The sequence below is a fragment of the Gadus chalcogrammus genome, chromosome 21, assembly GCF_026213295.1.
Source record: "Gadus chalcogrammus isolate NIFS_2021 chromosome 21, NIFS_Gcha_1.0, whole genome shotgun sequence".
NCBI lineage: Eukaryota > Metazoa > Chordata > Actinopteri > Gadiformes > Gadidae > Gadus > Gadus chalcogrammus.
In genome coordinates, this window is record NC_079432.1 from 6,098,565 (window position 1) to 6,126,232 (window position 27,668).

General features: G+C 43.5%; 4 protein-coding genes across 5 annotated transcripts; 2 read left to right on the forward strand and 2 right to left on the reverse strand.

The window, feature by feature from the left end:
• The first annotated feature begins 385 nt into the window (after positions 1 to 385).
• On the forward strand, positions 386 to 6,367 carry tbpl1 (TBP-like 1). Its single transcript, XM_056581758.1, has 8 exons — positions 386 to 492; positions 1,129 to 1,248; positions 1,509 to 1,743; positions 1,883 to 1,965; positions 2,616 to 2,679; positions 3,325 to 3,428; positions 4,065 to 4,159; positions 5,430 to 6,367. Exons 3-8 carry the CDS (start codon positions 1,609 to 1,611, stop codon positions 5,510 to 5,512), a joined length of 564 nt encoding a protein of 187 aa, XP_056437733.1. The 5' UTR covers positions 386 to 492; positions 1,129 to 1,248; positions 1,509 to 1,608; the 3' UTR covers positions 5,513 to 6,367.
• Positions 6,368 to 7,232: 865 nt separating this feature from the next.
• slc2a12 (solute carrier family 2 member 12) lies at positions 7,233 to 14,559 on the reverse strand. Its single transcript, XM_056581641.1, has 6 exons — positions 14,399 to 14,559; positions 13,629 to 13,729; positions 10,884 to 12,197; positions 9,762 to 9,884; positions 9,284 to 9,416; positions 7,233 to 8,757 (listed from the first exon to the last, which is right to left on the reverse strand). Exons 2-6 carry the CDS (start codon positions 13,714 to 13,716, stop codon positions 8,655 to 8,657), a joined length of 1,761 nt encoding a protein of 586 aa, XP_056437616.1. The 5' UTR covers positions 13,717 to 13,729; positions 14,399 to 14,559; the 3' UTR covers positions 7,233 to 8,654.
• Positions 14,560 to 15,273: 714 nt separating this feature from the next.
• On the reverse strand, positions 15,274 to 20,093 carry tsnaxip1 (translin-associated factor X interacting protein 1). Its single transcript, XM_056581711.1, has 10 exons — positions 20,023 to 20,093; positions 19,797 to 19,937; positions 19,494 to 19,587; positions 18,984 to 19,180; positions 18,488 to 18,629; positions 17,941 to 18,110; positions 17,720 to 17,845; positions 17,072 to 17,181; positions 16,514 to 16,610; positions 15,274 to 15,982 (listed from the first exon to the last, which is right to left on the reverse strand). Exons 4-10 carry the CDS (start codon positions 19,023 to 19,025, stop codon positions 15,875 to 15,877), a joined length of 795 nt encoding a protein of 264 aa, XP_056437686.1. The 5' UTR covers positions 19,026 to 19,180; positions 19,494 to 19,587; positions 19,797 to 19,937; positions 20,023 to 20,093; the 3' UTR covers positions 15,274 to 15,874.
• Positions 20,094 to 20,733: 640 nt separating this feature from the next.
• LOC130374766 (cholesterol 24-hydroxylase-like) lies at positions 20,734 to 27,205 on the forward strand. 2 transcript variants are annotated; one of them, XM_056581713.1, is made up of 15 exons: positions 20,734 to 20,944; positions 21,019 to 21,096; positions 21,229 to 21,310; positions 21,728 to 21,798; positions 22,383 to 22,469; positions 22,634 to 22,772; positions 22,940 to 23,053; positions 23,340 to 23,502; positions 23,898 to 23,963; positions 24,129 to 24,201; positions 24,291 to 24,375; positions 25,107 to 25,217; positions 25,343 to 25,431; positions 25,837 to 25,903; positions 25,987 to 27,205. In XM_056581713.1, the coding sequence occupies exons 1-15, from the start codon at positions 20,781 to 20,783 to the stop codon at positions 26,140 to 26,142; spliced, it is 1,545 nt and encodes a 514-aa protein (XP_056437688.1). In that variant the 5' UTR covers positions 20,734 to 20,780; the 3' UTR covers positions 26,143 to 27,205. The 2 variants fall into 2 exon arrangements, with proteins under 2 accessions (XP_056437688.1, XP_056437687.1); XM_056581712.1 differs by having other exon boundaries at positions 21,725 to 21,798; positions 25,987 to 27,201.
• The last annotated feature ends 463 nt before the right edge of the window (positions 27,206 to 27,668 follow it).

Below are 27,668 nucleotides of genomic sequence, written 5' to 3' on the forward strand. Positions count from 1 at the left end.
CATACGATTATAAACAATGAAAACGGCTGTTTCAGAATGTTAAATTAGTTTGTTAAGTGTACTATTGGCAGACCACGTGGATTATTCTCAGAAATAAATAGATTTGGCCAGTAATGCATGAGGCATTTCTGCACAATACACGGGGAGTGAACTGACCTTCATTCACTTATTCTTACTCAGTCAATACAACTGAATGCTTTTATTCACATTTGAGATCATGAAAGATATCCACACCACCACTGATTATTTTATTTTTAAATACACCTTGTTTAAACTAAGTGAAGGAAACGTAGCCTATTACATTTTTATTTGGGAATCTTAAAGACAAACATGATATTTCTCGTCCACAGGGTGGCGGTAGTAAACACATTAAGACAGGAAGTAAAAAAAAACTAAAAAAAAACTGCAAGGAGTAGCTGAGGAATATTTCACTGGGTTCTTGCCATTGTTTTGATTTCATGATTTGAACACCGATTCGTCTCTGCCGAAAAGGTACATCGATCACTACATCTAGATTTAAAATAAATGCATACAAACTGGATGCTCCCTTCGGTTTTCATTGGCTTCATGCAAGTTCCCTTCAATTGTCATCATATGAGCAAATAATGGGGGTTGTAATGCTAGCTAGCTGGTAACTTTTCATTCGTCTCCCTGACAAGACACTTTCTTTGTTGGAGGCTCCTTGTAAGCTGAGCTCCGGACGGGTAAAGAAACGGGAGTAACACCATGTCACGCATTGTAAACCTGTCCGTTTTACAATCGACCAGCGGACGTACTTTATCCCCGAGCCGGTGATCTGCGTTACTATGCAACACGAAGCGCACTAGCCGCTGCAGCTAACACCAACTGTCCCTTAAAGCCCCTCTGGTTCCTAAAACCGAGATTCCAGCTCCATATTTATTTGTAAGGCGAGGGGGAAGATAACCCGTCTTGGCATCGTTGCATTAATTTAGCCGGGGATTAAAGTCTTCTACGAGGCATTACCAGCCTTGCTAACACTAGCTGTAGCTGAGCTGCGCTAACCAGAAGCGTTAGCTTCATCTTCTTATTGTCTTTCAACAGTAACCTGTCATAGTGCACTGGAGACAAGCTTGTTATGGCCATTAACCCTGATTTTTCTTCGCATAGGTGCAGGCTTGATACGTGTTGAACTTCCACAACTTGTCTTCAAGCACGAAGGTCCAAAACACCAGGCTCACTACCTCGTAAATGTCCTATTGTGGGCTCTCTTACGACGCAAACATCCAGGTAACAATCACACACTTCTGCGTTGCTAAACGCATAACACATTATAATGCAACCTATCCAGTAATGGTATGTGATGATCTAATTTTGTGTTTTAAAAAACCTGGCAGTTCATAGCCTCTTTAAGCTTTTAATCATAAACCTTACTTACACCATTATTAAAACATGATAATGCAGTTAACAGAAAAAACACTATACTATGCACCGGAAAACTATTTCTGAGCCACATAGCAACACCTTAACATAGTGTCTATGTTGCCTAGGTGATCCATCTCCGTCCATGGCCAGTTGTGATGGTATTTGCTGATGTATGCGTGAGGAGAAAGACCTAGTGGTTCCCTTGCTGTGCCACACACTGCACACATGGATTCCGGTAACGAGGATGCGTTGGACATCATCATTACGAATGTGGTGGCAACCTTTAGGACAAGATGCCACCTCAACCTCCGCCTCATCGCCCTTGAAGGGGTCAATGTCATCTACAAGCCGGAAGTAGGGGTGAGGGAACAGGTTTTTTTGTTCACTCTTAACCTTCCTCAGCTGTGTCGAGATTTGTAACGTTTGTGTGTCTGTGTGTGTGTGTGTGTGTGTGTGTGTGTGTCTGTGTCTGTGTGTCTGTGTGTTTGCCCGTCCTCAGAAAGTCTTGATGAAACTTCGCAAGCCCAAGATCACAGCTTCGATCTGGTCCTCAGGAAAAATAATTTGCACTGGAGCCACCAGGTAACTTGTTTACGTTCACACAAATATTTTTTTTGAACAGGCCAATCAGGGGGTAGCAAGTGTGTTGTGTATGTAGACGCTTACGCTTTGGTTGTCAGTTGAGGTCATGGGTAGGTAGGGAATTTATTTTATTTATTTTTTTCCAGCGGCAGCGAATGATTGGTAGGTGGTTTTCATTTAAAAACGAAAAATTCGCTCATCCTTGTACAGAATGAAGAGGTGCTGTACAAACACGTAATTATAGTTAGCATCAAATATTTATTTATTTATTTTTAAAGCTCATAAAATAATTTGGGTCGCACATAAATTGAGAGGGTAGGTTGGAAACCGGAACCAAACAAAATAGGCCCTATCATTCAACCAGGTTTTCACATGCCGTGCTTCAGTCTTGACATGACTGCATTGTTAAGTGTCTACAAACTACTTCTTATTCTGGTCAATTGCAATTTCACCAACTTTTTGCATCTTTATCATGATACTTGCATCGCAATTCACAATGAAGCACACTGTTGTGGTAAGCGCAGTATAAGTGCATCGTTTAGAGGGCGTTGTGTCTCAGGGAGTCATTATACTCTGCCTAACTGATGCTCTGTATCGCGCCTGCGCTCTACAACAAGCTCTTTCTCCAACTCTTTGTCTTTCTTTCTCAGCGAGGATGAGTCCAAAGTGGGTGCCCGCCGGCTAGCGCGCACTTTGCAGAAGCTGGGCTTTAGGGTAAGGAAGAGGGAGTCACGATGCTCCCGTGGCTATGATTAGAGGCCCTCTTATTTGACCCCCAATGCCTGCATCCTACCTAAAAGGCATCCTTGAGCGCGATGCATTACTCCTGTGTGCCCTGTAATAGGGCTGGGCGATAAATTGAATTCTGATCTCGATTTCGATTATAGCGTCAAAAGCTCACAAAACTAAATAGATACATTTATCAAGTTTTCGATATTATTATTATTTTTATTTTTTGTTAAATGTTTTATAGAAAGTGCAAAACAGCTGGATACATATATCTGTACAATATTTTAGATTTGAACATTTTACTTTTTGACCATTGTGTGTATTTTTTTAGTCAACATTTCAAAGTTCTCAGTTACAAAGTGTTTTTTGGGAGAGACATGCTGAATAAATACATAATGTTTTCAAACTCCAAAATAATCGTTTGAATTATCGTGATTTCAATATTGACCAAAATAATCCTGATTATGATTTTTCCCATAATCGAGCAAGCCTACTCTGTAACGGCATGCTTCCCAATACACTGTATGTCCCTTTGGAGACTCACCATATGGCCCAACACATCAGTCGTGTCCTCGCACAAATATTCAGATGTTTTTTTTTTTCATGGTTCATGACCTGTGATTTCCTCAGGTGCGGTTTTCTGACTACAAGGTGGTCAATGTGTTGGCAGTGTGCTCCATGCCCTTCTCAATCCGCTTGATCGACTTCACTAAGAAAAACCGCCCCATAGCAAGGTAAAGCACGTCTACATCTAGGGATGCACCGATGCCAGTACTCGGTCTCAGGCCCGATGCTGTGCTCTTGTACTCTTTCTGGTGGTGATGCTCCGTCCGAGCATCGATCTATTCCCGCGTCGGAGGGTCAGGCTCACCGGACACATGTAATATATTGCTACGGTGTGTGGCGCATTTCATGTGTGATAAAAAAGTATCACAAAATTGCCGTGGCCTGTAACAATGGTAATAACACGCCCGCTATGTTTTAAACGAATGGTTTAAGTACTCATATCGGTACTCGTATCGGCGAGTACCCAAATGTAACTATTTGTACTTGGTCTGAGAAAAAGTGGAATTGGTGCATCCCTGTCTACGTCCACAGAAGGTAGTCACATAGATATCTTTAAAAGGACGGAATAAGGTTTGTTGCACAAAGGAGCTAACCACTCAAGTGCAATAGAGGAAGCCGGCCAGTAAAAAGAATCACACCCCTTCTAGTCTGGGTTTAAAGAGGACCATCCTCTTTATTTGTATAGATAGGGTGACCTCTAGTGGCGACAAACAGTTTTTCAGGCGATGTATTGTGACAATTAAAGACGCATATTTAATGAAAATAACTTGTGGTTCTGTTTTGTGTGTGTGTGTCCTTACTAGTTATGAGCCTGAGCTGCACCCTGCTGCCACATACAGGATCAAACAGATCAAGGCTACTGTCCAGGTGTTTTCCACTGGGAGCATCACAGTCACAGGTGAATGCCTATGCCCTCCCTCTCTCTCCCGCCATCCCTCCCTCCCTCACTCTCTCTGTGTCAAACAATCGAACATTCTTAAAACCCCCGCTTGCATTTTTCAGCATTTCGCATGATCACATACAGTCAAAGCTTGCACGCTGTACAGGTGGTTGTTGAATTCACCCGCCAATGTTTATCGATGTGTCGGGTGGATTTGAATATCATTAAGATGAGGGAGGATTATAAAAACATGTCGCGCTCGTATTATGACGGTTAATATGTGGCAAAATGCGAGTGCTTCTAGACCTGGTCTGAGAATTAGTAGAATGCGTAAGGGATAATGCCCGACGAGGTGTCCATATCAGGAATTAATGGACGACGCTGAGGCGTAGAGGTATTCTAGTCCGCTCAGCTATGCGCCAGAGAGCTAACGTTATGCATTGCACATATTTATAATTCAAAATTCGTCCCAGCCTTCATACCACAGATACTATAGGGTCTATAGCATATAACGGCGTTTTCTGATTACAGTTTAATGCATTTTTCACAATTGACCAGCTCACGTTTTGAAGGCTGAACTGACAATTTGACTAGAACTACTTCGCAAATTGTCCGTATATCAGGACTTAATGCACACCCTGCAGCCAATCAGAATTGAGCATTCCCCAGGACCGTGGTATATGATGGGATAACTGGTCGCATCATAATCTGAACTCGGATGTTTACATTTTCACTTAAAGAAATGGAATATTCACAAACATGTGAGCTGAAAATTACAGAGTGTTGTATAGAGTAGTGTTCAGTGAGCTTGGTTTAATGTCAGTAAAATTTTTTATTTTAGGGCGTTAGAAATTATCTTATCTTCTGTGTTGTGCACGCCCCAACTGCTTCACATTCATTTCCATGCAATGAGTCATGAATCTCATTCTAAATCAGGCCATCCCTAACAGCAGTTAAATTCATAGCGTAGCCAATATGTTTACCCTCGGCTCATACAGTTTGTTAATGAAACGAACCGGCAGGTCTAGTTTTCAACATCATTTGTTTTCACTGTGGTGCTGTCACTTAACCAAAGAGACTTAACTTCCAAATGTGTGGAAGTTAAGGTAATTTTGTTGAACCGAAAACCCCTGGTATTTGTTCGCAACGAAAGACCGAATTCAAATAATTTGTTCTCTCTACTCCCCCACCCTTCATATTTCATACTCTCTCACCTCTTTGTCGACCTCACCCAACCCTAAATAAACGTCTCTGTCCCTCTTTCACCCACTGCGGCGGTGACCCCCAGGACCAAACGTACAGACTGTGGCCACAGCTGTGGAGCAGATATACCCACTACTGTTTGAGTGTCAGAAACCCCTCCGCAAATAGTGGAAGAGAAACAAAACAAACAAAATGGAGACCCGGTCAGCCGGTGAGGGGGTGGGTCGGCGGCCGAAGGGAAAAGGACGACCGCCTCCATCCGGAGGTATTTTTCTTTGGACCGGAGTGGAGGCACCTTATGCTTGGGATGAGATCGTACGTTATTCTCATCTCCGCGAAAGCTGTATCGACGGACTGGCCAGTGTGCACGGAGCGCTTGTTTCTTCTACTGAAAACAAAAACAACTTAAAAAACACATGAGCCGCTCGCCAGGGACTCAAAGAGATTCCGTCGTACTGATTCTAAGATGTTCCCTTGTTGATGGTGTTACTAACTACTTTGATGTTTGGGACTTTAGGTCAGCTGATCTAGCCCTGCTTTCTCCTTTTTTAAATGCACTGTAACAATCCTTTTCCTGTCCTGTCGGTGAGAAACTGGTCTTCAACCAGAGTAACAAAACACCGACCAACGCAAATCCAGTTCCTCCGAGCCACGTAACTATTTTAGATGCCAAGATGGCGTTAGACTGTCCAGAGTGTTCTGTATTTTAACAATGGAAACCAACGGCTCGTTTTAAACATGACCTCTAGAGTCACTCCGTCCACTGCTCTTTTAATTTTACATATATATATATATATATACACACATATATATATGTATATATAATGAAAATGTTTCCTCATTATATGCAAATGCTAGGCTGCTTCACGTTGCAGGCATAGTTAGCCCAGAGTTCAGTTTCACCAATCCACCTAACCCTAACTGTAACCAACTCAGCTGTAGTTGCAGTTGTGGGAAAAAAAGTTATTTGTGGATGTTTTTAACTAAGCTTTTTACACAGCATTAATCAATAAGTCTGCTCAGCTAGGGGGCGGGGGGGGGGGGGGGCTGTAAAGGACGGGTTTTTTAAGATAAAAAAAATGTAATAAACGCTGTGTCCACTGTGACATAGCGGGGGGGGGGGGGGGGGGGGGCCGTTGACAGCTGGCCTGGTCAGACATGGTCCACAATATGTAAATACAGGCATGCTGAGGGGTGTGTGTGTGTGTGTGTGTGTGTGTGTGTGTGTGTGTGTGTGTGTGTGTGTGTGTGTGTGTGTGTGTGTGTGTGTGTGTGTGTGTGTGTGTGTGTGTGTGTGGGAATCACAATGTTTACCTTAACGATTAGTGGGAGCGCGTGTTTATGTATGTCAACATTTATTTTTTTGTTTTGTATTTTGTATTGAGATGAAAATGGTTTACTGAATAAAAGAGGACTACCATAGGACCTTTGTGTGTTTTGTCCTGATTTCCTCTTGTGTAGACAGTTAGTCATATAAATCCCACTGCATTATCGTTGTTCAACTTCAATGAAGGTACCCAAAGCACTTAAAGTAGTGAGTGTTGTGTGGGTGCGTGTGAGGGGTGGGTTATGACACCTCATCCACTTACAGTCTGTATAACCCTCATTGGTCATGCACAGCTGCCAGTCTTTGCCAGGACACTGGCTATCAGTGACGAGGTGAGGATTGATGTAACTATCCAATTTGAGACCAGGGAAGTGGCTCTTGTTTAGGGCTGTTATGATAAGCGCAATATTGCAATAGCGCTGCATGTAAGACTTATGTAGAATAACTTGAATCTCTAGTCTCAACGAGAGACCCCCAGGCCCCGAGACACAGCAGTGTACGGAACTGCTTTGCAGGGACGAAGCAAAAACGCCATTGGCGGAATTTATTTTTGAAGGTTTTAACCTTTTTATTGATTGAGAGTCATGAAGGCAGGAATCAAACCTCGGTCGCTGCGGTCAGGACTGAGCCTTAACGGTACACGCTCTACCCGATAAACCATCGGGGTGCTCAAGGTTATTATTTTAACTAGGTATTTTTACCTACATATTTTAACCACGATAGCCCGAGCCGGATTTGGAATCTGGAAAGGACAACAGGGTTACCACCCCTCCTCTGACATAAACAAGTGTATACGTATATACAATGGACACTATCAAAAAGACGAATATGAAAACATCCTTTTTATTGGCCTAAAAGTGTCATTGATTCAGTGGACCCCTTGTCATTGTTAATTGTCAACAGCAGCTTTTCACAAACGGCGGAGTACACCATCTTACCAGTCCGGTCAGACCCGAGTACCACCTTCTTCAGATACGTATTTAAAGTGAATACAGAAATCATTGAAGTAGAAAAATTGCAGACTCTGGAACTTCCATTTCAGTTACCGCTCTGGGTAAAGTTCAGTTGCCATTCAGACAGTGATGGGATAAGTTAAGATGGTACTTTACTAATCCCAGACAGGACATTTATAGACCTAGACAAATGAGTTGAAAGTGCAGCCATGTTAGATTTATTACACGTGTAGTGAATATGTGGGGGGAAAGGTGGAGACCGTCACACATACACCACAGGTCTTCCTATTTCAGAGGCATTCGTCACACTAGAATCAGATATCACTAATTGACAAGAAAACCATGTTAAAAATACTGTTCACAAACGCAGAGCAAAAGTGAGAATCTTTTGGAGCTTGACCAACACCCACAGCTGAAACAAAATCTGGTGAAGAATGAGTTTAGGATTTACAGCATCTTGAGCCTCAATATTAACACCCCCATACTGCTCGTCAGCAGAACGGACTTCATTGCCAAACAATAACATGTACGGTGGACACCGCAAACTCCAAAACGGCTGCTATTCTTTCATTTCCAAAGTGTTCATCTATTCGCTTGGTGAAGACAGAACTGGGTACATGGTATTTGTGCTCCGACCTCATGTACACCTGTTTCATGTTATCCTCGTGGTCACCTTTTTACGTCCGTGCCCACATTTCTAGCTCTGAAAAGGTTTGCTTCCCCAACTTTAATGTTTGTGCACCTGCTTTGACCCAAATTGTTCACAACCCAAATCAACATCTGCCATTCGTATTATTGTCGTGATGAAAGTAATCGCATCGCTCTTCAAAAGAAAATACATAACTTCAAGTCGTAGCTTATGTCAATAGTGTGCTGTGACCCCATATGAATATCAGGGGACGAAGAGGTTGGTGAACCATTCAAGATCCTATCCTGAGCGGCACGACCTTCGACCTTTGGCGGTTGCGTGGGCGTATCTTTCGTGCGGGCCGCCCGGCTACTGTCTTGCAGCACGCTCCATCGTCGTGGATCAGAGCGTGAGATTACCGGGCGTGTCCGTGGATTTGAGGCTCCTCTCCGCCTCTCTCTGCTGCGGTTGGACCCGCTTGCAGAAGCGCAAATCAAAGTGCTTCCTGTTACAAAATAAGAGCGTGGGAGGGGGGGGATGAGATGGTTTAAGGAAAACATTTACTCGGCTTAACTGCAGTTATCTTACAGTACCTAAGTCAGAGTATGTTTATCTTCAACACTTATTTACAGGTTGACCTCAATAACTACTGTGTAGTTCAGAATATATCATTCTGACCTGGGCATCGTAAAATATTTAACGTTTATTGAGTTTTAGGATTTATCTGTTATGGTTTGCGTGTTAACGATCACAGACATTTAAGTCATATTTTACTTGTGTCTATGGGTATCTTGTTCGATCCTAATTACAAATATTGTATTTTCTGAGCGAGGAAAAGACTCAAAGTATGGTTGTGGGCTGTATTTAACCTAAATTCAACCAATTGGTTCCCTTAATTCATTATTGGCAGGGTTCGCTCTCTTGAGAGCTTATGGCATGAGTTGATATGACGTGTGCTAATGAATGGATGTGACACAGTTCATTGTGTGTCTTTGGGTTAATGTGTGTGTATCAGACAAGGGCCCACTTACTTCATCGCTAGTTCTTTGGATATCTGTTCCAGTGTGCGTCCCCTGGTCTCGGGGACACAGAGGATGACGAACACTAGCAGAACAAAGCTCATAGCAGCGTACAGGAACATCACGCTCGACACGCCAATGGTCTCTGGAAGATGGACAAATCCATACAACTTGGTTCATTGTAATTAACCCTAATATTTATAATTCTTTGTGTGAATACATTGTGTGCATACATCCTGTGTGCATTGGGCTGTATGGATGGTTTTGTTAAAAAAACAACACCTTGGGTAACTTATCGAACATCAGTGATTTTTTTTAAATAAATAAAATGGAACCCAAAGAAAAATGCAAAAGTAGTTAATAACTAATAATAATTATAATACCGGCCCCGTAAACAAGGCAAACTCCGCTAACTCGTACTGTACAATCTGGGTACGTATTTGTACTATCTGTGTATATTTGTAGGGTTAGGGTTAGGGTTCATACACACCTGTGACTGTGAGAAAGGTCATAGAAATGAGCAGGTTGGTCGCCCAGTTCACCGCCGACACCACCGACACAGCCTTGCCCCGTACCCCAGTGGGGAATATTTCACTGATCACCACGTAGACCACTAAAAGAAACGGGAGAGAAACACACACTTACATGCCAACACTCGTTAATATTTCCCAAAACTAAGAAGGAGACAGGCATTGCCAGGCAATGACTAAAAGTCTGACTACACTTTCTGAGGACTGGTCCATTTGTTTATCATGCCTCAAGCATATCTCTCTCCACCCACGTAGTTGTTGTGAAATGAAGATCTAGTGTTTGAGGATTGCGTGTGTTAATGTGAGAGAAGCGGTGAGCAGCTTCTAGCGTTGCCACCCTGACGTCCCTCAGCTTGGACTCGCCTCGTTCCCCACTCCGCAGTACGGAAACAAGCATGTCATAAGAATCTTTTTTTTTTTGTAGCAGGACCTTGTTGTCTAACTAAACTGCAACATTGCTATAGAATACACTACACACCTGCAGAGGCAAATGACTAATCGACCATAACAAAAAAAATTCAAAGGATTTTGAAAAGATGAGTTGCCATACAGTGACAGTTAGCGAGGGATGTTAGTTTCTAATGTCTCAAACCTGTTCCTTCATGGTTTAATAGGTTTGGCTTACAAATCACTTGTGATTTTCAAATATGCAAAACAGATAGCAGGTTAGGTCAATTCTTTAATCGACGATAATAGGGCTACTGCACATCTGACAGGCCTGGAGTCTTTTATAGGGATATATATAGCTGTCCAGATTGTTTTCAGACGTATTGCCCTCTGATCTGACACACATAACAACTCAACTAAGGTCATCCAGACCTTTAATATATAATATAATACCAGCCTAACTTGCCGAAGTGTCAATATAAATTGATTGTTTCTTATTTTAGTTATGTTTTTCTAAGATGTTTGGGAGATTAGTGTGGACTTAATCCAGCTCATGTTAACCATGAGTGAGTCAGTGAATAAGATTGAATAAGTAAACAAGAGATTTGAATATAGGGAATTAAATCCCTTGTGCACTGAAAAGCGGAAATGGTGTGTATGTGCGTGTTTGTGTGTGTGTGTGTGCTTGTTCTTACTGGGCCCGAGGCTAACCGAGAAGGCTGCAACGTACACGAGCAGGCTGATCAGAGACACCCACTTCAGAGTGTATGACACCGCCGACCCATTTCCAGCCGCCTCCTCTCCCGCCTCCCGTCCCTGAGTCTTTGTGGCCCCCGTCACAGCCGTGGGGGACAGGTCACCAACGCCGCCGCTTCCGTTCCAACGCACAGGCAACGAGTCGTCGAGTGTCACATGACTGTAGTTCATTCCACCCACGCCGACGCTCAGGTCGCTCCGGTTCAGCCCGGACGGGCTCTGACACAAGCTGGTCAGGTGGGTGTGGCTCTGCGACGTCACCACCCCCAGGGTGACCAAGGAGATCCCCATGGCGACGGCGCCCACGCACAGGAAGCTCTTGGGCCCCAGGCGGTCCACCAGCAGCACGGCCGGGATGGTGCCCACCACCTTGACCACGCCGAAGCCCGTGGAGGCCAGGGTGGCGGCGGCGGCGCTGTTGAAGCCCACGCTGTGCAGCAGCGGCGAGGCGTACGACAGGACGTTGGGCTGGCCCGTCACCTGCTGCAGGAACACCAGCGCGGCGCCCGTCAGCAGGCGGCGCCGCAGGTTGGCCTTGCCGCTGAACAGCTCCCGGAAGCCGTGCTCCGACTCCTCCTTGAGCCCCGCCCGGATGTCCCGGAGCTCGGCGTCCACGTCTCCGCCGCCGCCGCCCCGGAGTCGGGTCAGCACGCCCCGGGCGCTCTCCACCCGGCCCCGGGCCACCAGGAAGCGCGGGCTGGGCGGCAGCAGCAGCAGGCCGGCGAACTGCAGCAGGGCCACGGGGGTCACCAGGCCGAAGGTGTACCGCCAGCCGTCGGGGAGCGCGGCGAAGGCGTAGCTGCAGCTGAAGCCCAGCAGCACGCCCACCACCAGCATCAGCTCGTACAGCGTCACCAGGAGGCCGCGGCGCTCCTGCGGGGAGATCTCGGCGATGTAGAGGCAGGCGGCCGTGCCCGACAGCGCCGTGCCCACGCCGATCACGGCGCGCCCCGTCATCAGCGCCGGCAGCGAGGCGAAGGCGACCGAGACCACCGTGCCCGCCACCACCGCGGCCGCGCCGAGGAGCATGGAGCAGCGGCGGCCGTAGCGGTCCAGGACGGGCCCGCCCGTCAGGCAGATGAGCAGGGAGCCCAGCAGGTGGGAGCTGACCAGCAGCTCCTGCTCGCGGCAGGAGAGAGAGAGGAGCCCCCGGAGCTGCAGCAGCACGCCGGAGGTCAGGCCCATCTCGTAGCCCAGCATCAGGCCGCTCAGAGAGGCCGCCACGGCCGCCAGCACCACCAGCCAGCTGCAACCTAGACCCGCGGAGAGACGAGACATAACGCGTAAACGGTAAATGGACTTGGGGCTTGACGCAATTTCGATTTTAGCGTCAGACGATCAAAAAATGTACATAATCGAGTTCTTCGATTATTATTATTATTTTTTTAATGTTTTATAGAAAGGGCAGAACAGCTGTATACATATATGTTTATCATTTTAGATTGGAACATTTTCTTTTGTACCATTTTGTGTATTTTTCTGGGGAGGGTTAGACGACTGTGTCTGTGGTGTCAAGTGGCCACTGGGCCCCCTTTTTTCTCGGCTCATGATAGGCCTCTGATCTTTGTAAGCCCCAAAAAAAAAAAATCACATTGTCTTGGGCCTACGCTGATCGGGGGGCCTATCATGAGGCAGTATTCAATTATTACTTTTTTTTAATTATTTTTTTACTGCAGCTCATGATAGGCCCCCTGATCGTCGTAGGCCCTGGGGCTTCAGCCCATGTAAGCCCGTGCATTAAGGCGGCCTCGAGGGTGAGGCATCTCGCTCATGGACACTTCAACACTCAGCTAGGAGGAGCCAGGGATCGAACCAGAAACCATCCGGTTACCAGCCAACCCGCTCTACCTCCTGAGAGACACACACACACACACACACACACACACACACACACACACACACACACACACACACACACACACACACACACACACACACACACACACACACACACACACACACACACACACACACACACTAGGAGTAAGTGTTTAAAGAGAGGAGGATGGTTGGTGGAGATAAGGTATGTTGTTTATTGTTGATGATATCGTGTAGCTGTAGTCACAGTGTACTGATGCAATCAAAGGTGTTGATTGCAATACAGAGAAGTTAGAAATGAGACGCTAGGTCACAGCAATATATAGCAAGTGAGGTTGTTGGGACGGGATTTTGGGTACACTCTGTACATGCTACTTCTTCACCAGCCAGCCATTAACCTGGCCTACTACTTCCACATTACCATTAGCGTTACCACTGCAATGCAGGTATTACAGATAAACACCATAGAAATACCTCTGCCACACCTATTGGAATGTTATAAATGGAGAACTGCAATAATAACACAACAGCCATGTGCAGAATAACAGCATAAACACCATGAAATTAAAGGTGTATCAGGGTGTGCCTAGCAGTCATTTATGTTCTGTTCTTTAGCATTGGACGATATAGCTTTTTGATGCATTTCCATTAAAAAAGGTTCTCTACATTTTTGGTTCTTTGAACTTTTTGCTGTTTTGCTATTTTGTCATTCCTTAAAACATAAAATAATCAATATAATAATGAATATATGATCAATAAAACAATAATAAAATAAACTTAAAACCAAAATGTCTAACTTTTAAGCATTCGATGAAGATGAATTTGATTCCCAGGGTGCCATTAAGGCTGCTTATCTGATAGCCTACCTGTGCTTCTGAGAAGACAGGGCTTCAGTGTCCGGTGTTCCTGGGGCTCGTCAGAGGGCATCCTCTCCGCCTGACCGCTGAGATCCATGATGATTGCAGTCCTAGAAGACCGACATGGAGACACACACAGTCACACACACATGCCAATATCAGGTCATTTGGTTCTAAATCAGTAGTGTCACTAGTGTAAGCATCCACGAATTATTATTGGTATTGGTCGTAGGATATGCAACTGTCAATATATATAGTTATAACCATAGTTACAAGTTACAACCAATCCATTGAGAAACCGAACTTGCAATTCCGAGATTTCTCAGAATGGTAGTCCAAATTGTAGGCTACAGGTCCAGTATCTTATCTTCTAAAGTTCGGGTCCCGAACTTTAGAAGATAAGATACTGGACCTGTCCAGTCTATATTTGCACTATATTAAAGCACGGTGTTATTGCCTAAACGTGCAAAATCCCCTGCATCGCATATGGCTGAACCAGAGCGGCGATGCAGGCTGAGGAGTGGTCAGCTGCGGCTGAAAGTTTCATACGTCAGGAAAACGAGTGATTCACTTGATAGGCTGCTTCAGCAGTAATTCAACACATCTACCCCCGACTTTAGACCCAACGCTATAGTTGACACATCCTTAGACAGTGGAACGTTCAAATTACAACAGTTCTTCGTACGTTTGGATCTGCACAAAATCTCCACAAACCAACTACACAACCGAGGAACTAATGCTCAATGACAGCGGCCTGCAGAGACACTTTTGTTTCATACCTCGGCCCCTGGATGTTGGACGTCACGGTGTCGATTTATATATTTATTTTCAGATCCATTGGTCCCCTCTGCTGAGTAGACTTTTTTATGGAAACTTTTCCGAACTTTCCAGCCCTCCCTGTTAGCAGTAGCACACGATCCTGTTTTGGAGAGACACTTGTTAGACTCCTCCCACTTTCCCCAGGCATGCCATATAGCAGTGTATGGCTTGATGTGGTGCCCTTTGTGGAACTGGTTACATAATTGATATCAACCTGAAGTAGGCCAATATAATTGTTGAAGTCCGACAGGGAAATGATGCATAACGATATGCGTAATTTCCCCCGATACTGACAGTGATTATGGAGTGAGCAACAATAAATGAAAACTTAAACTATACAGTTTGTTGATAATGTAACAAAGTTCAAATATAATGTCTTAATGTGTTAACCTAAGTCCAGTTCCCATGGCCTACTTTGTGATTTAGTTTTTACACCTGCTGCACGGCTGTTTGAACAGCTGTAAAAACGACACCCCCCTCCCTCAAATCTCGATGCTGTATCAAGATGTTTAGTATAGCCTATGGTATACCCAGGGGGTCGATGGGCCATATAACTTGTGTATATGCCTGTATTGGTCAGTTTGTTTGCCTGTAAGTGATTCCATGTCTGCCATATAGCCTATGCTTGCGTCAGCTAAAGGTTACTTAGGCAGTCATAGTAGGACATAGAATATGCCTGGCCTGTGGGCCTATGTGTTACGTAAGACACCACTCAGGGGTGTAACTGAGATAACTTTGGAGCAGATAAAGTACCTAAATACAGTTCAGAAAGGCACACACAGATCCAAACCACCCATCAAAAACAACACAGAACGTAGCCTACTATTATTGTTGAAGTGTTTTTAATTGAAGTGGTACAATCAACATGTTGTTTGTACATTGTAGGCCTACAGCTATTGGTCAGTATTTGGAACCAAACCATTAGTATGAAACATTGGGAAATAGCTACTTGACTGAAGCTGGGGGGGGATTCTTGGCCTCCTTTATCCACCACTAGGGTTACTGGTTTGCATTCCTTGGTCATGTATGGCACAATACGTACGCTAACCAAGCCGTGTATACATTTGGCAACATCTCTCTGATCAATGAAAACCAACAAAAACTCCAACTCCTTGTATCATTAGGGGATTTTCGGTAGACAACACAGACAACACACGGACAAACAAATAATCCAACCCCAAAAAGGCCTATTTCACCATGAGTTTAAACAGTTCCCTTCCCTCCAATAGATGTTATCCACTAAAGTTCAACTCGTCTCAGTGTGTACATCCTGAAGCCAATACAATCAAAGTGGAAAACATCACATAATAAATTCACATTCTAAGTACTTAACATAGCAGCCTTTGCATTGCAGGTTCATGCATACAATTAAAAGAAATCCTACAATGAGTCTAGTTTCTGCCGAAGCTTTACGGCAGTCCAAAACATATACGCCGTCAGTCTTGCTGAGGCGCAGGACTGGTCCTGGGGGAGACGTCCAGGCGCTGCAGGAGGGTCTCTGTGTCCAGCTGTAGGGCGTCCTGATCCAGGTCCGTCGCGTCCACCTGCCAGGGGACAGTGAAGGAAGGGCCAGGGCCGGTCATGGAGCGCAGTACTGCGGTAAGGCTTAGCTAAGGTTCCACGTCGACGCAACGCAAGGGGGTTTACAAACCATTGTGTCCTCGTGGACCCTCCTTGCGTCAACCGCAAGGGCCTGACGTGCGCCTCCCAAAAATGTTAACCTTGTGTCGAGGCGGCGCAGCAGCAAGGGCTGTGATTGGTCCGCGCACTTAAACCCGACGCAGAACCAAAACAGGGTCACGACTGCGTCAAAGCGTCTGCGTAGTCATCACTTCGCGTCAACGTGGAACCATAACTAAGCCTTCAGCGACACAAAGAAGACTTTCCTTGTCTCGTTCACCGAGCGATACCACACTATAAGAGGATGCAGGCATTATCAATCGTCGTTGACCTGTTTACCTTCTCTTTTAAGTATCAGTCATTACAGTCTGTTATAGTAACAGTGTGTAGGCCCTAGTGGCGCTCTCTTGTTTCGTCAGCTGATCCGACGCTGTATCTTTTTGGCCATGGCTCACCTGGAATGCCAGGCCTAGGGTGTGGTCCAAAGCAGCAGACTCTAGAGCTGGGTCTAACGACGTAAGGGCAGCGCGCATGTCTGCGACCGACACCGGCCTGGGCAAAAAATGTAAAACACACATCAGAAACCGGAACATCTACCTTGACTCCAAACAAGACAAACAAACAGCGGCACTCGTTACAGATGCAGGGAGCGGTGCTTCAGGGCTCAGCGGACATGGTCGAGGAGAGACGCAGCAATCGGCCTGTTTGAACAGGCACTGAACAGGCAGTAAACTGGCACTGCGCTGGGTAGGACCCGAGGAAGGGCAGGGTTGAGTGAGAAGTCATTTGATTGAGCGGCTCTAGAGGAAACTACAAGCAGCAATACGGGAGGGCATAATGGAAATAAAGCTGTGCTCCAAGTGTACAATCTTGTTCAACTATTTGTACTCTTGTTGCCCTTGAGTGGTGACAGAAATAACTACAGTCCAACTAGGAAATCCTCTAGTGTATTGGCCAAGTTTTTCTATTTTTATGTGGAAACATGTTTGTGCTATTCAGTGTGTTTTTCCTACCCCTTCCCGTCAAGCAGTTCCCGGAGCTGGTTGATGTACACCTGCCTATCCCCTGATGATGGAGTCCGCACAGGCTCCAAGACATCTCCTTCTTCACCACCATCTCCCTCCTAACAAAACCAGGTGGAAAAAGGAGGATGTGGTCATTTTTTTTATCTAAACCAACAGCCTACACAACTCCATACACTGCATACGTCAACTCTCTTCAAACAAGGTGCAGATTCACATAACACACTGCTTCTACTTATGTAGATCCCATTTAGATGTAAGGTGTCAGCATCAAACCCTGTTATAAAACCCCATTAACCTGATTACCGACACAACGGCACAAGATAAAGACAAGATATTGAACTCGAATCTCAATATGTTACAAAAAAATATATTGGTGAGAAAAGCATAGGTGGCAAAATATGAATAGGAAGAGTAAAAATACAAAAATACATACTTTGTAAGTTATTGATACATAAAATAAAGACTGGGGTTGCCTTGGCTTTGTTTTAAGTACAGGAGGAACCAGTTCAAAAGCAATTAGGAAGCAACGCTCACCGAACTCAAGATTCAGAGGGTAGTTACATAGTAGGTCAGGTTAACATTTTTGACACAGGTGTCAATCGTTAACAAGAGGATATTAGGATATAAGTAACCAGCCTTGTCGTTATTCTTGAGGTCATCTTCTGGGTTCACACCCGGCTGTACGGCCTCTCTCTTGTGCACCTCTTTCAGGGTGTCATGTTCACTCTTCAACTGGTCAAAGTCCCTCTGTAGCTCCTGCAACTGGAAAAGTAACAGAGGAGCAACCATCACACACAGGCTGCCGTGCGACAGACAGACCTACAGGTAACAACACACACCGTCTGCGTATCCAGTACCTGCAGCAGGGTGCGTTTGTGTGCATCCTCCAGTGCGTCCCAGTCCTGACGAGGCACCACCCCCCAGTACTCTGACTTTATCTTGTTGAGCTCCCCCTCTGTGTCGCTCAGGTCCTTTCGACACACCTTCAACGCAATCTTGAGCTTCACCGGGTCCTTATCCTCATCGTCTATATTTTTTGTGTGTGTGTGTTCGTTGGGGGGGGGGGGGGGGGGGAATGTGCGTTCGTTTTTAGTCACATCATGATCGATTTCTGACAGCACAAGCTTGCACTGAACTATGGGAGACAACTGGTAATTGAAATTTCATAAGCAAATCTCTGATTGTTAGGATTCAATGAATGTACAGACAGTATGTTCAGCTTCAATACTTTTTTACTATTTACTTAACAATATTAAGCTAGATAATTTAGTACACTGAGACACTTATGTATATTTGGCAATAATATATAGGTCTAGCTCGGAATAATGTCATTGAGAGGTTGCATATATGAACCCCTCCTATCTTATCTCGTATGGCCCCCCCTACATGGAACCCCCGCCTCACACGCGGGTATGTCGTAGGCCTCCTCGTCCGGCTCTGCGGCGCATCGGCACAGGCTGTACTTGAGGAGCAGCAGGCTGCGTGAGTCTCTCTCCTCCCTGTACTGCCGGTACTGACAGGCCAGGTCACACTGCAGGCGGGACACCTGGGGTGGGATATAAGGGGAGGGGGGAGAGGAGTTACGTTGGGCAAGAAACAACAGGAAAATAAAGGTACTGGCGGTCCGTCCCGCAGTACCTGCACCTGAAACCAGAGGGCAGTAAAGTGAATGGAGTTATTGAGTACAGAGCCGCTGGGGTTTGATAATTTTGATAATGACGTGTGGTCATTGAAGGGAATTCCCCAAATGAATCCGGATGACGGAACAAATATGAGGCCGAAAGAGAACTATAACGATTTCATGGGAATTGCCGTAGACAATAAACACGTCAACAAAACAGGAAGAGGTGACGCCGCTTTGGTAATGGTAGAGAATAAAACGAGTAAAATGCATCCATACCACTGCGTTCTGTCTCTCCTCCTGCTCCCTCATGTCTTCCATGTCCTTCAGAAGCTGTCGTTTGTCTTCCTCCAGGGCTCTCACCTGGGCTTGCCCGTCCTCCCAGCGGGCCAGAACCTTTCGGTTGCACTCCTCCGTCACGAGCAATACCCGCGTCTGGAGCGGCTTCAGCTCCCTGATCTGATTTTGCAGATCCGCTAAAAAGCAAATAAGCAATAAATTAATAATATTAATATGTAATATCACCACCATTAATGTGGCTTTGTGACTTCATGTATTGTCTGGTAGTAAATAGTGGCACCAATATAAAGCATATAGGATAGCACATCAACCAGACTAATCATTTTAAAGAATTCCTGCGCTCGTTTTTTGACAGATTGAAGTTGGATGGTGGTGCATGTGCTTGCTTTTTGACGGATTAAGGTTGGATGTTTATAATGCAATAATGCTTAATTATGTTATATGGTATAGTAGGCTAAATTAAAACTAAAGGGAGAACTAAATACAAACCTAAAGAATTTTCATATTCTTTTTGAATGGCACCAAGCAGCGGTTGGTAGTTTCTGAACTCCTCAATGAAACGACCGAAGGCATTTCGATAGACCTATATGCAAAGAAAAAATGTATTAAAAGTGGTACAACAAATGTGCGCGCGCATGTTTATGTGCGTGTGTCCGTGTGTGCGTGCGTGCTCGAGTGCGTGTGCGTGTGTGTGTCCGTTTTTGTCCGTGTATGTGTGTGAATATTCTTAAATACTAATAAAAAATAAACAAAATCGATACAATCTTATAAGTAGTCATGGAGCAAACAGACCTGGAGTTTAAGCTCCTGAGAGTGCGGATCCTCTGGGTGAATGGGGTGCAGCTCTCTCTTCACAAACTCCTGCAGCTGTTCCAAAAGCCTTGGCTTCCTCCCAGGCCCTGCGTAGAGGTGATAACCTCCTTTATCCACCAGCTGACAAGGGAATGTATGAATTAAACAATGGAGAACGACGATTTTCCACAATAAATATGCAGTGTATGTGGGGGGCCTCCCCTACCTTTCTCGGTGCAGTTGAATTAACAACTATGCTTTCTGCAGAAATCGGTATGTCAGTGTAGGTCGGTATGTCCAGAAGCCTTAGAGTGGAAAGAAAAGGGATATTAGTTATCGTACAACAGACAGCTAGTACAATGCAACTCGTATGTTTCTGTAATGCCAGGCTAAAGAACGCAACAGGCTAACAAGCAGCTATCACTGTCAACTCTCTGTCTCTCGCCTCGGCTTTTCCGAAGAAACCTGCGGACTCCTTGTAACTTCATGACGCTCCATCACGGACGTTCCTCAACTCTTCGCAGTGTTTGTTGTTAATTGTATATGTGTACTAGGATTGGCAGGTAGGCCTATATCAACTTAGTTTTATTCACATTTCAGTGCGACTGGCCGATGTATTTGGTTTCCATAGTAACTAGAAAGGGCGCTGTATGCGTTTGTAATGTAATGTACTATTACGTTAATACTGGAGGCTTAACGCACGAAAACGTTGCTTATGCACGTCCTACATTTCTGAAATAATGTTTCCGCACCTCTGAACGGACTGGGCCCCAATTTTAAATGTGTTATTGTTATTGTTTTTATTGAAAGATGGTTTTAACAGCGCATGCAGGAGTATATTCAACGATGCGCTGCGTTGTCAGTGTTTACGGTATCTGTGACCTTTGCCAATCACAGCGTCTCTTGCCAAAAGACCATGCCCACCTCCACAGCATTATGAACACCAGAAACAGATGGAACACTTCTAATAGCCTACCTAGCTGCATGAAACAAGTTAAGATGGGTTTGTTCGACATTCTGACAAACTGGGCCTGTTATGCTATGTTTTATATTTTCCCTCTGATTGCAGTTGCGTTCCTTGTATATTGTTTGTATATCAAACACATTCACATGAAATATGATCATATCCCTGGCCCACCAAGAGACAGGTAAGAACTCTCCAATTATGTTCTGGCTTAGTCGAATGGTAAGCAAGATTCACCAATTACTTTAATCATTGCAGCTTTTTATTTGGGCATTCAACAACAGTGTTAGAGGAAACAAGAAGTGATAGAAATCTCCACGACAAATTCCTACAGTGGTAAGTATAGGTTTATGTTAGAACTGTTGATTGTGCAGGCAGTAGCCCAATTGCCTACTATAAAAAATAAATAGATGTAAACATTCATTCGTTCATAAACATAAATTAGGATGTCTATTTATTCTTTCACAGGGCTGAAATGTATGGGCCAGTAGTTAGGATTAATACTCTTCACGTCGTTTTTATACTTGTGACATGTCCAGAGACTACTAAGGTAAAATATAAACTACAACCAAGCAGTTGAACATGAAGGAATTGCTCAATAAAGAGTCCCTAGGTCGAAATCCTTGCACTTCATGGTAACACTTTATAATAAGGTGCCATAATAAATAGCAAACTAGTCATTCCTAACTCTTGTTAATATTTGTTAATTGGTGCTAAAAATATCACTTTGGCGCAGGGTTAGGCTGCCCTAACCCTAACACATGACCCTAAGCCTAACCCTATGACCAGTGACACTCTGTAGTCCGTGGAAAAAAAACATTAATTTGTGCCGAATAGATATCTTAGTAACAATTAAGAAATATGAACAAAGTGTTAGGTAATGACTAGTTTGCTATTTATTATGGCACCTTATTCAGTGTTACCGACTTCATTATTTAATAATTGTTTTTCCGGATGATTTCAGAAGATCATGATGTCTCCCAAATACCCTAAAGCTAAAATTGTATTCAAACAACTCCATGGACTTTTTGGAAAAAGGTAGGCCTAATCCTATGGTTTATGATCTTTTAAACACATGTCATTAATATAAACACAAATGTATGCTGTATTGTATTGCAATTATAATTAACTCTCAATATCACATTTGTTTAGATGAAATCTTGAACATAAAATATTGACAATTAGAATTGAGTGTAGGTGTATTTCAGATTGCATCATTTAGTAAGTGTTTGAGGGAATTATGACCGCTAGCTCAAGTGCTTAGAGAAAGAACTGAGTGTAAAATGACAGTAGCCTACAAATCATAACAGATACATTTGGGCAAACAGCAAAAGGCTTAAAGGTGAAACAAGGCTGTCTCTTGCACAAATGCTCACCCGCTCGCTCCAACCAGTTTGGAGAGGAATGTAGCCAGAATTTTGAAGAGGTATAATGGGCGCCGCGCCAAGGGAGACAAAGTCTGTGTAAACTGAGTTATTTTTTCTTATTCTCATCATGTTATAAATGAGTATGTAATGTGGGAGAAAGTATTGGTTCATTCGACCCATTTTTTATAATCAAACAATCGTTGTCATTTCAAATTCTCCAAATCGTACACACTTTTCTCTATTCCCCCAACATAGGTTTCTGGGAAGTGGCTTGCTTACAGCTACCGACCACGAGCAGTGGTATAAACAACGACGGATTATGGACCCTGCCTTCAGCAGTCTGTAGGTTGACACTAGTGTAATACATGAGCAAGCAAGATGACCTTTGCCTTTTCAAAATCGATTCAAATATTAAAAAAATCCTATTTTGTACGGGGACATTGCAGGGACAGGCCTCGATACAATGCTTTCTGTGCTGACCCCAAGACTTCTCGTTTAATTTCCAGGTACCTCAGGGGCCTGATGGGGAACTTCAACGAGGGGGCAGAAAACCTTATGGATGAACTCACAAAGTTAGAAGACAGCAAAAAAGAAGCAAAGATGCTGGAGTTGGTCCGCCGTGTGACCTTAGACGTCCTCACCAAGGTAATCCATCCAAACGTCTGTCCTCCACGCGTTAGGAAGTGAATGACCGTCAATTAATAATTGACAGGTTACTTCATTGTCCTCGTTCCACTGCTCACAGATTGTTTTCCTTCAAAAGACTAGAAAATATCTAAACGTTCTGCTGATGTTTTATTACCAATATTCAGGTGGCCTTTGGAAGGGATTTGGACCTAAACAAAAACAAGGACTCACCTTTCCCTAGAGCCATTGATGCATGTCTGAAAGGCATGGTCCCAAACCTCCGAGACATTTTATTTCAGGTACACATGCTGTCTTTTAGGTATGGCATCAATATGCATATTTGTTAACACCGGATACTACGTATTACAATTTATTAAACACTTGTATTGCTTTTGTGAACAGCAGTGAATTTAAGTAGTATGTTATTAAGGAGCAGTAAGGAATGAGTATCCTGAACAAGTGGTCCTTCAGGTTAGCTGCAGGCATTCAAAATCGAACCCAGAAACTTTTTGATGGAAGTTGAACACCCCAGCTCTCTATACAATACTACCCCTGCTTTAATGTTTGAGCATTTAACTGTTCCAGCTAATGCCGAAGAACCGACCGTTCGTCAAGGAGGTGAGGGAGGCGTGCCAGTTTCTGCGGACCACAGGGGAAGCCTGGATCTCCAAACGGAGAACTGCCGTCCAAAATGGTGAAGATGTACCCAAAGACATCCTCACTCAGATCATCAAATCAGCTGGACAAGGTTGGGTTCAAAATACTATGAAAAAATGCTGTTCATGAATGGCAATGCCTTGAAATGAATTGGTTGCCGAGAACAAGAGACGCAGGGGAGTCAATGCAGTAGGAGTACTGTCCTGCGATTGGTCAACCTGGTGGATAGCATCCTAGGTCCCTACATGACGACAGTAATACAGAATGAATCCCAACCCAATTCACTATAGATTCAGAAAATAATGACCTATTATTAAGGTTGTTTTTATTTAAAGAACAACTTATATTGAATGATGCTTTGCCCAGATGTAGGTAACCTGAATTCAGTCGTTCCAACTACCTTTCAATGTGAAGCACATAAAGGCTAAGTCCTTGAATGGATCATTTGATATTTGGATCGAAGAATAACACTTTTTTTTTTGGCAGAAGAGAAAATGACCAAAGAAGATGAGGATGTTATGTTGGACAATTTTGTGACGATCTTCATCGCGGGTACGTCTGGATATAAATGTGCCTTTATACCATTACACGTTGGGTAGATATAATTATACACTGTTGCTTTATGAAACACCTTGATAATGAATAATTGACCCAAATGCTTGGTGATCTGCTTCTCGTTATTTAAAGCATTAATTGTATTGAGACATCAACTTTCAGGACAGGATACTACAGGCAGTCAGCTTGCATTCTGCATCATGGAACTCGGAAGAAACCCTGACGTCATGCAAAAGTAATAGGCACCACAAGAAGCAAAACTATAATTAATTAATTATTTAATCTGGAGACATAGACATTCCTGTTACCTGTTATGTTCACCAGAGCGCAGAAAGAGGTGGATGCTGTTCTTGGAATGAAGCAGGAGATTAGCTATGATGATTTGGGAGAGCTGACCTACCTCTCACAGGTACATCCTTTATATGGATCAAGATGAAGGGCCAAACATTTATTTAAATGCATTTCTTTACGTCTGCATCGCTAAGAGTATGACACTGTATATAGCTTTATATTTCATTCATTTTTTTGTAGATTATTTTTGCACTTTTGTTCTCTTTCATTCTTATAGGCAAGGCAAGGCAAGGCAAGGCAAGGCAACTTTATTTATATAGCACTTTTCATACACAAGGCAGACTCAAAGTGCTTCACATATAAACATTGTTATACATTCAAATAAAATAATAGATAGTAAAAGAAAACATATGCAAAGAAATGAGTAAAATAGAAAGTTAAAAAGGAAAGTGCAATGTATTTAAGAAAGTTAAAAAGGCATTTTAGTAAAATAAAGCTAAAGTATTTAAGATTTAGCAGAAAGCTAAAGCAAACATAAAAGTCTTCAATCTTGTTTTGAAGGTGCTCAGAGTTGGGGCAATTCTTAAATCCTCAGGGAGTTTATTCCAGCTATTTGTTGCATAGTAACTAAATCCTGCTTTCCCATGTTTTGTGTTTACTCTGGGGATAATTAACAGATTGGTCTCAGAAGATCTTAGTGTTCTAGAAGGCTTATGTAGTGTAAGCATATCAGTTAAATATTTTGGGCCTAAACCATGTAGGGATTTTAACTGTACTTTTCACGGGGACAAGCTTATTTCCAGTCTGGGATTTAAGAGTCATTCTACCTTATCTTATGTTTTCTGACAGGTACTGAAGGAGACCCTTAGGTTGTATCCCTCTGCTCCTGGAACTTCTCGTGAGATACCAGAGGACATGACCATCAGTGGTATTCACATACCTGCAGGAGTTGTGGGCAGGGTCAGTTGCTACAGTTTATTTAGCAATCTCGCCAAATGCGTACACTTCATAGAAAGGTCAATATTATTCACGTGATAAATAGTGAAAGTAATATTATTTGAAGTGTATTGTTGTGTGTTTTACAGTTTGACTCTTATGTCTGTGGGAGGATGGAAACATTCTTCAAGGACCCACTGACGTTTGATCCGGACCGGTTTCATCCAGACGCACCCAAGTAAGCGGTCTACATTAAGAGGAGAAGAGTGGTTGCTCTGATTGGTTGAAGGTATATCAATTTCAGTGCAGAAGCACTTTGGTTTGTGCCCGTTGATTACAACCCTTGGAAATCTCAAATGTACTGGGATGTTTCAGACTAAAACGCATGTCAGGATAATCGTTTATATTATCAATTCACAAAAAAATGTAATCTCAAATAATCAACGATATTATTTGAACAGCTCGCCCATTGATATTCAATTGTTACCCTCCAAATGAAAATAACTTTTATAGAATAACGGTGTCTTCATATTGTTTTAAGCAGAGGGTCAATCTTTCAACGCAAACTGCTGACTTTCCACATTCATTTCAGTTGACAGTCTTTAAAGAGTATTGTGTATTCACTGCAGCCATCTTCCTGTAGGCCTTACTACTGTTACTACCCCTTCGGTCTCGGACCACGCTCCTGTCTGGGACAGAAGTTTGCACAGGTGGGTGACACAGGTAGACAGACCAAACGTGCTAACCCTGAAAAATAATCCAGAAACACAAACTGAGCATGATGTGATTCCAGATGGAGGCTAAGGTGGTGATGGCCAAGCTGCTTCAGAGGTTTGAGTTCAGCCTGGTACCAGGACAGTCCTTTGACATCCTGGACACTGCAACCCTGAGGCCCAAGAGCGGGGTTGTTTGCAACATTAAACACAGGAATCCCAATATTTTGCAATGAACGATCCTTCAGGTGACCTCTCTCTCTTGTGGCAGGTGTATTGCGGAGCGACTGAAACCTACCTGTTGCATCCTTGAGAAAGATACCTCAATCAAATTCATCATTGTTCAATCAAAAATTGAGGATGAATCTATTTGCAGTCAGACATAGTCAAATTAAAGGTAATTCCTGCAAACAAATTATGTTACTATTAATTATGAATGTAGAGTATCAACAATTATTTCAGAAATATATGGGTCAACATGGGTGAACTCCATGAACATATCTCTCTCATATAATAAGGCCCAATTAGGCCATATAATTTCGCTACAGATTTTCCGCCAGTACAAAACATAGACCCATAGGGTGCGGTATAGCCCAGCTAAGTTACGGCCAGCGTTTCCACCGCCGACAGTAACCTAATGCTTGGGCTCGCCCACCAAGCAGTGGGCGAGCTCGACTTATACTATAAAAATGTATTAATAACTATTGATAAAAAATATATATACAACACAAATACGGTTTCCTCTCATAAACATGTTTTAGGATGTATATTTATTCTTTCACAGGGCTGAAATGTATAGGCCAGTTGTTAGGATAAATGTCTGTCCAGAGGCTACAAAGGTAAAATATTAAGTTATTCCAGTACATCCAAGTCAGCAGTTGAACAAGAAGGAATTGCTCAATGAAGAGTGCAAAGGTCAAAATATTTGCCCTTTATTATTTAATAATTGTATTTCCAGGAGATCTTGATGTCCCCCAAGTAGCCTACTTTGTGACTTCATGAATTGTCTCGTAATACATATTGTGGCACCAATTTAAATCATATTAGGCCTACTTCACACATCCACCAGACAAATCATTTTAACGAATAATTTCTGTGCTTGTTTTATCCCTGAAGAGAAATGTGATGGTGATGTTATAATGCTATAATGGTTATGTTATATGGTATAGTAAATTAAAACTAAAGGTCGAACTAAATACAAACCTAAAGCGTTTTCATATTCTCTTTGAATGGCACCAAGCAGCGATTGATAGTTTCTGAACTACTTAATGAAACGACGGAACGGAAGGCATAGCGATAGACCTGTATGCAAAGATAAATGCATTGAAGGTGGTACCGTATTTTCCGCACTATAAGGCGCACTTAAAGGCCTTTAATTTTCTTAAAAAACGACAGTGCGACTTATGATCCAGAGCGCCTTATATATGGCGAACTGCAGGAACACTTAAGCCCCGTCCACACGGAGCCGAAATAGGCGAAAACGATCCGATTTCGTTTTATGCGGGAGGAATATCTCCGTAAAGACGGAGTCATTTCGAAACCGCATCGAGCTGTAGAAACGCTGTAGTAAATATTCAAGGCGCTGGTTCTCCACAGAAAAAGTGGAGCGCATCAAACCTGCGCGGCGTGTGCGCTGAATACAAACATTCAGTCACGAGGAGTTTCAACCTTTTAAATTGAGCAGAAATACTTTTTAATGTACATTTAGTAACTACATTTATCAAGGGGCTTTATTTAAAGCTATAAAAAGAATACAAATAAA